At 37.6% G+C, this 13917-nt stretch overlaps 1 protein-coding gene across 1 annotated transcript in view; it reads left to right on the forward strand.

Annotated features, from left to right (window-relative positions):
- Positions 1-13917, forward strand: part of GLIS3 (GLIS family zinc finger 3) — a 370368-nt gene that overhangs the window by 307474 nt on the left and 48977 nt on the right. The window contains exon 7 of the mRNA XM_049774262.1: positions 6146-6314. Coding sequence (XP_049630219.1) covers positions 6146-6314 — 169 coding nt within the window. The remainder of the gene's footprint in view (positions 1-6145; positions 6315-13917) is intronic.

A 13917-nucleotide genomic window follows, 5' to 3' on the forward strand; every position in this document is an offset into this window, starting at 1 on the left:
GGCTTGGGGGGACCATATGGGACGCCGGGGGATCGAACCGCGGTCCTTTCCTTGGCTAGCGCTTGCAAGGCAGACACCTTACCTGTAGCGCCACCTCGCCGGCCCCATATTTTAGTTTGAATTCCAGCTCCACAGCTTATTACCTGGAACCAGATGTACTGTATTTTCCAGTTTATAAGACAACACCTTAAAAAGCTTCTTTTTTTTTTTTGTTTTGTTTTTGGGGGGGTTCACACCCGGCAGTGCTCAGGGGTCACTCCTGGCTGTCTGCTCAGAAATAGCTCCTGGCAGGCATGGGGGACCATGTGGGACACTGGGATTCGAACCAACCACCTTTGGTCCTGGATCAGCTGCTTGCAAGGCAAACGCCACTATGCTATCTCTCCAGGCCCTCTTTTTCTTTTTTTTTGAAAAACTTCTTAAATGTTGGGGGTCATCTTATATGCCGGTATATCGCATGCTGAAACTTACTCCAGCTTCAGGGATGAGTGATCCGCCCCCTCTTACCACCACATCCCATCCAGTTTCCAGGCATCATTACTTAGTCCTCTGCTTGTCCAGATTAATTTTTCAGGGCACACAGAGGAGCTGCATCCCATCCAGCCGCCAGGTGTCATTCCAGTCCTCTGTTCAGCTTTTATGGGAACAGAAGGGTCATTCTGTCTACCTCTAGCTGTCCTATTAATCACTGCACCCCAGCCAGCTGCTCTTGGAGGAGCCCCCTCTCCCTACTGTCAATGTAGATCACAATAAAAAAATCACAGTTACTCACTACAAATGACAAATGTAAAATGATTGTTGGCACTCCAAAGTCTAGTTTCATTAAACATATACTGTTAACCTTTGAGAGTTCTACTCTTTTTCTTTTACATATTTTAATTTCCATTTGGTGTGCATTCAAAGAGAGGTAGTTTTATACAGTGAATATAGCCCAAACCTTTTATTTTAACAGAAAAAGTAGGGGGTCATCTTATATACCCAGTAATCTTATATGCCAGAAAATATGGTAAGTATAAAGTTCCTCATCAACAGACAGGAGAAAAGTTTCCAAAGTATCAGTAAATGTTGATAATTTATTTTAACATGTAGAGTAATAATAAAATAAACTGCATTTTAGATATGGCCTGGCACTTTACTCCAGACCAGCATCACTGGAGATTTTGATAGAAGCTCACATTTTCAACGTTTTCTTCTCCTAAGATTTAGAAGTTCAGACCAATATTTTATCCTGCAATATATGTTTACATGTTTCATCTTAAAAGGCAAGACTACCTGCCTGTTTAGTTTAAAATGGAATATGCCTTTCAATGAGCTGCTTTTTAAATATTCCTCAGAGCAATGAGGGAGGTTGTTTACTTTCAAAAATTATGAAAACTTATCAACCAATTCATGTATATGGTAGCCCTCCCTGGCTCATTGAATGAATCCGTCTCTTATTCAGAAGCAACTGACACTCTTTGATGTCTTCTATTCCAGAGGATATATGACAGTTAAATAATGCCCAATGCATCTCCATTGCTAAGTAGAGGAGCTGAATAGGGAAAACTGCCTATTAATTTATTATAATATAGTCTAATATAATATATATAACTTATAATGCCAGAACTAGTTAAAAGTACCAGTGTAGAATGCCTTGGTCTGATACCCAGTAAGATGGCCTTTGGAGAGCTCATAGATCAACAAATGCTGCTTTGACAAAATAGTGAAACACAACTAAGTTACTTCCACATCCCTCTGTTGGAAATCAGATGAGCAGCAGCACTAAGCCAGGGTCCAGAAAGAAAAAACAATGTACCTGAGAGACCAGCTCCAGGCAAGAGAGGGAGAAAATAAAGAACAGGAGTGAAACTGGGGACATAGGTGGTGGGAAATTTGCACTGGTGAAAGGTGTTGAACATTTTATGACTGAAACTCAACCATGAACTTTGTAACTGTGTATTTAACTGTGAGTCAGTTTAATAATTTTATTGAATTAAAAAAAGAAATTAGTGTTTTCATAAATAAAAGAATGAATAAAAAACATGCTTAAATGATAATAGGATGAACGTATGGGTGCATTACTGAAAAGTCAAACATTCCCAGAAATCAGCATTAGTAGATCAGGTACTTACTGTGCCATTTTAAGAACGATGAATCTTTGGTAGAGGCTGAAGCAATCCTACTAAAACTACAGCCATCTAGCTTGTCAATTTCATGAGAAGGGTATGTAAGATTATTACACATGACAGTGTTTTGAGGAGGGGGGTTGGCTGAAAGTTAGAAAGCCTTGCTTATATCTGTTGTTACTGTCTGCAAGTAATCCTTTGGACCACAACATCTTGACCTGTGCTATGTCTCTCTCCAGCATGCTCTGTGTCAACACTATATCCTAAGCTTCTATGCTATCTTAAGAAAAGGGAGTATTTCCTGTATGTCTCATCTCATCTTTTAGAACACGGACACTTTGCAGGCCGAAATGTGCTAAGAAGTGATAGATTGAACACTTCCTTAAAAAAAGGAACAATTTGGTTTACTTTACAGGATATAAATAGAATTCTAAAGGTTTTCTTCCTATTCTCACAAGCACTCCTAGCCAAAGGACAACTGTCTCTTCCTCAACCCTTTACCACCTTGAACAATAGAATTAAGAAAAGTAGAGGGGCCAGAGCAATAGCTCAGCATTAGGGCGTTCACCTTGCATGCAGCTGACCCAGGATGGACATCGGTTCAATGGCATCCTATATAGTCCCCCAAGCCAGGAGCAATTTTTGAGTGCATACCTGGAGTAACTCCTGAGCCTCAAAGACCCCCCCAAAAGAGAGAGAGAGAGAGAAGATGTACAGTAGATACATGTTTAACTATTTTCAACCAACACCTCTGCACAATTAGGGGTAACATTTCTGAGCCTATATACCTAAACACCTCTAACATCCCACATCACCTTTCACCTCCACTTATTCCTCCATTGTATCCCATGTCACCTTTCACCTCTACTTATTACTTATGATAACCATTACTATGGAACTTATCTGCACCAGCAGAATGTAGCAGTACTCATTCATTTGAATCAAGTACCTGCCCTCAGCCAAGAACCTATGACCACTGAGGTACTCATGCCTACTTGGACATGTAATAAAATTAACATATTGTATGATCCTTGGCATAAAATTTAATGATCCTGTCTATTCCTGACTTCATGGAACCCCTGGATGAACTCAATTGGTGTTTAGATTATGATCATCTTTGCTTAATAGCATGAATGATGTTTTTGGAGATATATGGCAACGAGAATTTTTCCTAATCTGTCCAAGGACCTAGCTCAATCTGTTATATGGAAAATACTTCATCAGTATTTTTGAAATAATTGGCAGCTAAATATGATAACAAAAATAACACTTGAAATGGAACAAAAGCATTAAAATAAGTAGAGAAAGATAAAAGACATTACTGGTAAAAGCACAATATCATAAATTGGAAATATATATTTGAGATAAGGTGAGTTGTCTGGTTTGTCCAGAATTTAATATTGTGGTGCCAGAGATAAGATAATGTATTAAAGCACTTTGAATACTTTTACTATTCACACTTTTGATGTCCTACAAGTCTTGGAATTTTTTCAGAATAGATGTTTATATGTCTCTCACTGTCACTGTTTATATCACTGTCACAAGACAGTGACATTTACCCATATATATTAAAATGACTAGCATCTAATTGATATTTAATAAGCACTGGGTTTGAAAAGATAAGTAGAGGATCGGTGATTGATGAATAGATGAGTGGATTAGTGGATGGATGGATGAATGGATGGTTAGATGGATGGAAGGAATCAATATATGGATGAATCTGTTGATGGTTTAATGTATGGAATGGCATATCAACATATAAGTGGGCAGATGGATGGCGAATGTTTGGTCTTGGCTATGAAATGGAGAAAGAAGATTACCAGGACCAACTTTCTGTGTGTGGCTGGTTGAAAACAAACAAAATCTACCAATTTTCCCAACCTTTTTCATTGCAGCTAATGCAAAAACGTAACTAATAAGGCAAATGTAGATTTTTTGGAAGAACCATAGTTTCTTTTTAACCACTGAGTAAAATACTGCTCTTCAGATTTTTTCTTTCACCTACAAACTGACACCTGTCCTATACACTGGTCCACTGACTGGCAGTTATAACCAAGGCATAGACTAATGGTTTTTACTCTTTCTGCACTTGAAACTGGCAGTTGAAGAACACTGGAGTCTAGCATGGATTGTTCTTACCAATTTCCTATTGCTCATGGGGTTTTAAGTGCTTCATTTATGATAGTGCACATACATACACATAATTATTATCTTATATATATTTTATATAAAGTTATTATATTATAACCTATTATCAAGAGGGTAATTGATGAATGTATTCAGGGACTAAAACAAAAAATAGAATTCATGTTTCTTCACTAAGGCAGAACAATAAAAGAACAATTTTTCTAAGTATCTTTGTGACCTCTTATTATTCCATTAGTTTTTGAAGTAGTACATAAATACCAAGCTCCATGCTGACAAGCACCAGTATTGAAACTATTACTACAGTCAATCCAAACAGCCATCTCCCTTGGGTAAAATTATTATTTGGAAGACATGCAGAATTGTGGTTGCCTGAGTGAGCTGAGCATAAATGAGGGTAGTGATTCATAAGGTGACTCTAGCAAGTTTGCAAACGTGCAACTTTTCTGGAGGCTGAAGCACAAAACAGAAGCTCTGCATTGCCTTTTTGAGCTGCTAGGCATATTATAGTCTCCACCTATTCAGGACTATTCAGGCTGTGGAGGATGCAGGCTTCTGAGGACAAGAATTAACCTGACAGAATGCTGATTTACCAGAAATAAACCCTTCAAATCAGATCACATCCCTGTCAGTAGCGTTTTGAGCGGGAAGATGGTAATTCTGCCTCTTCACATGTTCCTTTAAACACTTGAACTCTTGTTCCATTGGATTAATAAGCTTGTGAGGGCTGGGTCATTTGGGGTATTAGCTGGGGGTTGGAGAAAACTAGCACCAGTCTAAAAATACAGTTCTCTGAACTTTTAAACCCTCCAATCTCTTTGATTATGTGGCTTCTCTTTCTTAATACTGAACCTGATTTATTTTTTTAATCCATTTATTCTTTGATTTCAGTAGAGTAAGTTCAAAAAGAGCAGAGATAGGTATAAAGCTTAGCATGGCTTTGCATAGAGAAGGAAGTTAAAGAGAGTCAGCATAATGATGCTGGAATGATTGCAGCATAATGAGATGTCTGCTGAGTAGGTCCTAGATGCAGAAAGTGCTTCTCTGATAGTGATAGACTCAGAAAATGACAAGCACCAGTTTCTCCCATGACATTGTACCAATTAGCTGATCTAAATGGGCATATACTTATCTTTGATGTCAGGAATAGTTATCAAAAATGTGGCTGCCCTGGTGAATGAGGCTGTAACTTGCTCAGGTGATAACAGAGAAGGCTCTTGAAGTCATGTTGGAGAGTCCTCTTTTTATATTTTGTGGTGTTGGAAGAGGACTCTTTTGATAAAGACCAAGAATAACCCACTCATCATACCATTGGTGGGGAAATACCATGGGGCAGTGAGATGCGGAAGTTGAAAATTTATAGGTTCTTGCCTGGCTGTGTGGATCAAGGGAAGCTCTATTCTCATTTACTTATTTAGCCATGTCAGAGAGAGATGCTAGCCATGCCAAGAGTAGTTAACTAAATAGTGAGAAGTAGAAGTACTGTGCTGTGCCTGGCTTGGTCTGGAGATAAAGTATCCTGTGATCCAAAATTGAAAATACTAACATGGATACCTTAATCTAGGGGTGGTTCAAGGTGATTACATTCTACACTGACCAGACAGTAAACTGGTGGGGAAGAGAGGCTGGCGCTCATGAGATAATCCCTGAACATCAATCTGGAACCTACTGAACTTTAAAAGTCCCCCGTGGCAGTAGTGAAGTCACATTACCCAAAAATCTGTTCACCATGAAAACAAAAGTTGTGTATATTTAATAAAGGAGAGAACTGTCCTTTAAATCACAAGATGAAAACAAACAAGCTCCTAAAGTATGCTTTCTCTCAGCCTTTGGTATTTAAAATATGTGGGCTACACTTAGGGCACCTTCTGACGCCTGTTCTCCCTTGATTTCAGCTTCCATTTTCTCCAACAATCATTCAAGCCGAAGTGGAACAGCTGCTGGGGCCATGCCACCCCCTCATTCTGTCAGTCACCCTTCTCCAGGACATAATGTACAGGGGAGCCCCCACAACCCCTCCTCCCAGTTACCTTCACTCACAGCTGTGGACGCCGGAGCTGAGAGGTAAGGCCATCTGTCGCTCTCTTCTAATAGGTGTCTCCGCCAAACCCTCCACTGAGAAGTGCTTTTGACAGTTGCTGAGTTTTATTAATAATCCATTGTTGGGTTGAGTTGCCCAAACGTGATATTTTTAAAGTATTTGTACAAAGCACATGGACCAAATATCTCATCTGTTTTATTTTACATGGGGTAGAGAGGAGGTGAAAAGATACTGCCATAGCTATTTCAAAGGTCTGATGGTGGAAAATGCATCAGAATGCCCCTGTCTTTCATACCTTGCTTCAGGTTTTTCCCAAAAATTCCATTTAACGGTGGTTTCCCTATAGTTTGTAAAGATTGTGCCTTCAGCACATAGATCATTCATGTTAAATTTTGAAAGCAAAGTGTAAAAAGGCACAGGGTCATAAAGGGGTAACTGGAAAGTGGCTTTTATGTTTATATTTTATGTTGATATCACCATCATAAATAGTTTCTGGTAGACAGTTGTTAAGTCTTTAAGTTCCTGTGTTTGTACTAACTGATCCTTCAGTGCAGACCACATACTACTCCTCTTATTCTCTCTACAACCTATCTGGCTGGATTCACCTATCTAGGGTTTGCTCTTAGATATCCATAGGTCAGTGATGAAGAGTTCGGACTGTTATAGGTGGCTCAAGTTTTGTACTATTATTTAGTCATTTTTTTCTGTCTTTATTTTAAAACTTTATATAACTAGATTACAGAACTTAATTTCTTTGCTAGTGTTTTCCCCTTAAATTCTGTTTAAGGCATTTCACTCAGTATAATAGTTTCCATGTCTATCTATGCTGAATGAAATGAGAAGAGTCAGAGGGAGAAAGATAGATACAGAATAGTATAACTCATCTGTGGGATTTGAAAAATAAAAGATAGTATGAGACAGAAAAAGATGAGGTTTGAGAGGACCAGCCCATGATATGAAATTTACCACAAAGATTGATGAGTGCAATTATAGAAATAACTATACTGACAACTATCATGACAATGATAGTGAGTGATAGAAATAGAATGCCTGTCTCAATTACAGGCGGGAGGTGGGGGAGGAAGGAGTTGAAAGGCATTGGTGGTGGGAAGGTCGCACTGGTGAAGGGGGTGTACTTTTTATGGCTGAAACCCAAATACAACTATGTTTGTAATCATGGTGCTTAAATAAATGTATTTATTTATAAAAGAATATTACAATGATAGTAAAATTTAATTCTGTTTAAGTGACAGTATTTCAGTAGTGTTCAGATTTTTGGTATTAATGTACAAAGTTACTGCCAGACCCATCACCCAAGTACCCATGAACAGTTGCCCATCCCTATGTTCACTCCAGTCTTCTTCCATCTTACCGCTGTCCCCATTTTTTATTAATTGACAGTTACAGTTTGAGGGCATACTGTTACAACCCTTAGCACCACTAAGCTCAGGACCTTCTTAAGTGCTTGTGTTACTTCCTAGCACCCAACTGGATCACCTGAGGATGCTCCACCTCCCATAGTCTGGCACTTTTAGGTTAGATTCAAGTAAGTGAGGTTTATTATTGATTAATATTGTCCCTACCTTGATTTGTTTCTCTCTTATGCTGTAAACATATGAGATAATCCTGTGTTTGACCTTCTACCATCAACTGTTTCATTCAGCAAGCTACCCTCCATTTTTTTAAACTAATTTTAAAAAATCATGAGCAAACATAATAAGTTGACTAATAAGTTGAATTAAAGTCTTAAATTTTGGTTGGAAAGACAATATAGTAGGAAAGGTGATTGCCTTTCACACATCCAGTTTGGATTTAAAATCAGGCACCATATATGGTTTCCTGAGCACCACCAGGACTTACCCTTGAGCACAAAACCAGAAGTAGGTCCTGAGAATAGTTGTATGTCACCCAAAAACAAATAAAAATTTTAAATCTTATATTTCATCATTAGTCTGTTATTTCATCATTGTTGGTCTGGACTGTGAATTTTAAAATATTTTTAAATTCTAATAAACCATATGTTTTACCTTTCCCTGTATTTATTAATACATCCTTTAAAGTAACAAGCCTTTTGAATACTAGATATGTCTCCAATATTGTGGTAAGTGTTGTAAATGCAAATTATTAAATTATGGACCAGAAAATTTAACAAAATTTGAAAAAATAGTACAGTAGGTAATACTCTTGCCTTTCATGCAGCCAACCTCAGGTCTAGTCCCTGGAACCAGATATAGTCTCCTAACCACACCAATTTTAATCCCTGAGCAATAAGCCAGAAGTGACATTTTAGCAGCACCAGGTGTGTCCCATAAATAAAACAAACAGTAATATCCTGGTCTTGTACATAAAGAATTTAGTGGAGAGGACAGAAAATTAAACCACATATAGTAATGTTATTTGGATAAATGACTTATAGGTAAACCAGAAGAGTCCAAGAGGACATCTCTACTATTGAAGGAGAAGGAAAAACAAAAATGATCTAGAGAGTTAGGCACTAAAGTAAATATAAATTTTTCAGAGAAATAAATGGGGATGACATTCAGGACAGATAGAGATGGGTATATTTAGATAAATTATCCAATTCCTCAATTGGAGGAATTGGACATGAGGTAAGACAAAGACATAAGACATATGGATTGAGACTAGTTGGCATCATTTAAAGTGAACACTAGGTTGGCTCATGTGGAGCCATGTATTTTATGGGAAGTTACTTGTCCTTTAATAAAGGAAAACATCACAGTCATTAAAAGCTAAGAGTGTGGCCAAAATGGCAGTATAGCAGGTGGGTGTTTACCTTGCATGCTGCTAACCTGGGTTTGATCCCCAGCTAGCACCCTTGAGTCCCACCATGAGTGATCACTGAGTGCAGAACCAGAAGTAAGCTCTAAGAACCAGAAGTAAGGGGCTGGAGAGATAGCATAGTGCTAGGGTGTTTGCCTTGCAAGCAGCCAACTCAGGACGGATGGTGGTTCAAATCCCGGCATTCCATAGGTGGTGGGAAATGTGTACTGGTAAAGGGGTGGTTGTTGGATATTGTATAACTGAAACTCAATTATGGACAATTTCTAACTATATCTCTTGATGATTCACTTAAATATTTTTAAAAAATAGCAAAACAATTGAATCCTGGAGCAGGGCCAATATTAGGGAAATAAATGAAGAGGTTATTTCTGGGGCCAGAGCAGTAGAACAGTAGGTAAGGGTGCCTGCTTTGCAAGCAGCTGACCTAGGTTTGATCCCTGGCATTCCATATGCCCCTCACTCTCATCCTTGCCAGGAGTGATTCCTGTGCAGAACCACGAGTAAGCCCTGAGTACTGCTACGTGTAACACAAAAAGAAAAGCAAGGAGGTTATTTCAGAAATGCTTAGAATGATGCGGGGACTTGAACTAAGACAAAGATGTAAGACTAGAGAATTTATCCAAAATTATTATCTAGGAGGTAGAATTGCTGATTGTTAAAATACCTGTGAAGTAAAGAAGAGCTAAAACTTATTCTGAAGTTTCATCCCTAAACTGTTTATCACAATGGAAACTGGTGTTATTAATAAAAAATTGAAACTACAGGAAGAGTACAGCAAGTAATGTAATGTACATTACATTAAAAAAGGGTGCTGAGAAGAGGGAAGAATAAAAAATAATTATAATAAATGGACTTTAGGAGCTTAATTTTTAAGTGGTCATGAAATATCTGTCTATAACAGACAATTGGAAACATGATCAGAATGTCAGACTTATTTTAACAATTCTGTGTTTGTTGTAAAGCATGAACAAGTTATTAGCTTCTTCCCACAGGACCCATAAAGAAAGCAGTACAAAAATGATATATTCCTATTAATTTTACCAATACTAAATACAGGCAGTCTTTCCAGTTATCAGATATACTCCTGTAAGTTGCGATGATCTTACTCATGTTAACACTTTATTTTGTTAACAATGGACTGTAACTGGACTTTAGATTGGACTTTTCATTACCTTCTTCCATTTTTCCTGGTTAAGAATCATACTTCATAAGGTAATGTAGTTGAGAAAGAAATCATCAGTACCTACTCTTCTTTATTTGGTCTTTTCAGTTGTCATATAAACTATTTAAAAGATATAAGGACAAATACATCTTATTTTTTAAGGAATAAATGTCAACAGAGTTTAGCTATTATTGGAGTAAGTAACCATATAACTTAATCCTAGCTCTGAACTCAGAGTGATAGTACAGTGGGTAAGGTGCTTTCCTTGCATGCAGGCTATTAAAGGTTGGTCCCTGACACTCCATTATTGTACCCCTAGCCTGCGAGAGAGAGAGAGAGAGAGAGAGAGAGAGAGAGAGAGAGAGAGAGAGAGAGACAGAGACAGAGACAGAGAGACAGAGAGAAAGAGAGAGAGACAGAGACAGAGAGACAGAGAGACAGAGACAGAGAGACAAAGAGAGAGAGATTGAATCTGTTTCTATAGTTGTTTAAATGTATTGCACTAGCTTCAAATTTTTCTTTTATAAGAAAAACTATTGTTAGGGCAGGAGCGGTGGTGCAAGTGGTAAGGCATCTACCTTGCAAGCACTAGCCTAGGATGGACCATGGTTCCATCCCCCGGCATCCAGGAGTGATTTCTGAGCGCATAGCCAGGAGTAACCCCTGAGCATCACCAGGTGGGCAGAAAACTAAAAGAAAAACTATTGTTTTTTCTTTCTTAAATTCCTTTTTTCTAAAAGTTTGCAGTTGTGCAGTTAAGACGTAGTGCTGGAGGTAAGGCACTTGTCTTGCTTGTTGCCAATATTGATTCAATCCCAGCATCCCATATGGCCCCACGTCTCCAATAGAAGTTATTCCTGAAAGCAGCATCAGAAAATAAGTCCTGAGCACCACTCAGTATTATTCCCTAAAATAAACAATTATACAATAAACAACTCTATTCCTTGCAATCATATTTATCTCTTGTTGATATTTTTACACTTTCTCTACTTTTCTTCTTCCATCTGTTTCTATTGTCTTTTCGTCTTTGTCTCATTCCACTTGTATATTCTTCAGTTGCTTCTCTATTTTTGTCTCAACTGTGTGAGAAATCATTACAAATACAGTTGAGGTTCTTAACATTAATTATTTCCATATGAAGGATATTTTCCAACACAATCATAGTATAGTTATCACTCAGGACATTTACGTAATATCATTATCCAGTAAACAGTTTTCAAATTTTCCAAATTGTGTAAATATTGTTACTCAATTTTATTCTTTTTTTTTCTCATTACAATCCAGGCTCTTTACTAAAGATCACATACTCACTTCAACTTTTAAATAATTGTCACCATTATCATTACTTTCTGTCATGACATTGGCACTTTTGAAGACATTTATTTTGCAGAATGCTTCATAATTTGGATTTGGGATATTGTAGACTCCTAAACATTGTAAACATTTTGGCAGGATCTTCACATAGATAATGGTGGTGTTACTTAGCTCTTTTGATCTTGTTTTTATTTGTTTGTTTGTTTTGTTTTGGAGTCACATCCATCGGTGCTCAGGGCTACTTCTGGCTCTGTACATAGAAATCGCTTTTGGCAGGCACAGGGAGGTCTGGATTCAAACCACCGTCCATCCTGGCTGCACTGCTTGTAAGGCAAACACCTTACCTCGATGCTCTCTTTCCAGCCCCTTTTTATCTCTTTTGGACCACACAGAGAATTTGGATTAAATGAACTAAAGTGGGTGACGCAGACACTCAGTAGTTAATGCTAATGATGGAAAGATAGGCACCCTTGGCTGGCCATGACTGAGAAGTTTAATTTTGAAAACCAGACGATGTCATTGAATGATTATAGAAGTTGATTGAGTGATTTATCATGGGGAAAAAAAATAAGAGATGAAGAGAGAACACTGGCATTTTGTATGACTGAGTGAATGAAATGGACAATTTTACTTTTGTGACTGCCTCACTGTGTTATTCTTTCACACGATGTGTGCCCCATCCTTATACCAGCCCAACTAGAAATGGCAATAGTGGAAAATTATCTCTCCTAATCAGGTTTGGATGATTAGAAGAGGATGACAGGAAACGGTCCAGAATTAGAGTCCAGCATGAAAACACTAAGAGGAAATGTGCTTACCTTCTGCTTTTGATTTATATATCTTTGCCTCTGTTTGCCTGGGAATCCCCTCAGTAAAAACTCTAGCAGTTTTCATAAAGGAAATAGGTTTATCAGACTTTGCAATTTTAGTGGGAATTTGGCATTTTTTCCTGCCTTGCAGGCATTGATTCAATATTTACTTAGCTTTAACTTGTTATTAAAATAGGCTGAGTCATTGTCAGAAGGTAGGAAAGGTCCACTGCATCTGTCCAGTTAACATTGGATTCTTTGATCCATACCAATATAAAATAAAATAAATGCAATTTCTCTCAATGTGACAAGGCTCCATTTTAATTTTGAATTTGTATCTGAATGACACGTAATTTCTTAATTTATGCAGTAACACACCACCTAATGTTGATTTAAACTTATTATGGGAAGTGGTTGTTTTTTACTATGTCATGTTGAACCTGTGGTACTTTATGACAGTGGCTTCCCATAAGAGGAAACAAATGTTTTTGGCAACATTCACATTGGATATCATAATATTTCTGTTAACCAGAAAAAATAAAAAGTATTGTTGGGAATCTCTTTTTGATATAGAGAAATTACACAATTCCAAGAAGTCAGCTGAATTTGTGTCACTCATCATGTCTTAAGAACAGGTTAGCTGCCGCTCACAATTTCAAAGAAATCCACAAAATCGATGATTTCTTGAATACTTTGTAGTATGTAGTATGTGACAGAGTTTAAAGGGACTTGTAGATGACCACAGAGTAAAGAGGTTTTTATGAGCCCTACATCTAAAAAGCAGAAGACCAAAATCAAGAAAAATGTATTCTTCTTGGGAAATAAAAAAATTTAGTTCAGGAATCAATAGTAAAGAATGTTAAAGACATTGCCTTTTTTTTTTTGAGTGTGAACAATGTTTATTGGTATAAATATTTTTATAATGCCTTTATTTAAGCACCATGATTATAAGCATGTTTATAGTTGGGTATGTTTCAGTTACAGAAAAGAGCACCTCCCTTCACCAGTGCAAACTTCCCACCACCAATGCCCTCCACTCCTCACCCACCCTTTGCCTGTATTCCAGACAGGCATTCTATTTCTCTCACTCACTACAATTGTCATGATAGTAAATACCGTCTATTCCAGCCTTTATGGAAGACAATATGGAGGTTCCTCAAAAACTGGAAATTGAGCTCCCAGATAATCCAACTTTACCACACCTAGGGATAAACCCTATGAACAGAAAAACTCAATAAAAAAAAATCCCTTCATCACACTTATATTCATTGCAGTGCTACTTACAATAGTCAGAATCTGGAAACAACCCAGATGCCCTTCGACAGATGAATGGCAAAAGAAACTGTGGTACATTTACACAATGGAATATTATGCAGCTATCAGGAGAGATGAAGTCATGAAATTTTCCTATACATGGATGAACATGGAAAATTCTTTCAATAATGCCCAGAGACAATAGAGATTAGGGCCGGAAGGACAAGCTCACGATATGAAGCTCACCACAGAGTGGTGAATGTAGTTAAAGAAATAACTACATTA

Source organism: Suncus etruscus, chromosome 1 (genome assembly GCF_024139225.1).
Source record: "Suncus etruscus isolate mSunEtr1 chromosome 1, mSunEtr1.pri.cur, whole genome shotgun sequence".
In the NCBI taxonomy this organism is placed as follows: Eukaryota; Metazoa; Chordata; class Mammalia; order Eulipotyphla; family Soricidae; genus Suncus; species Suncus etruscus.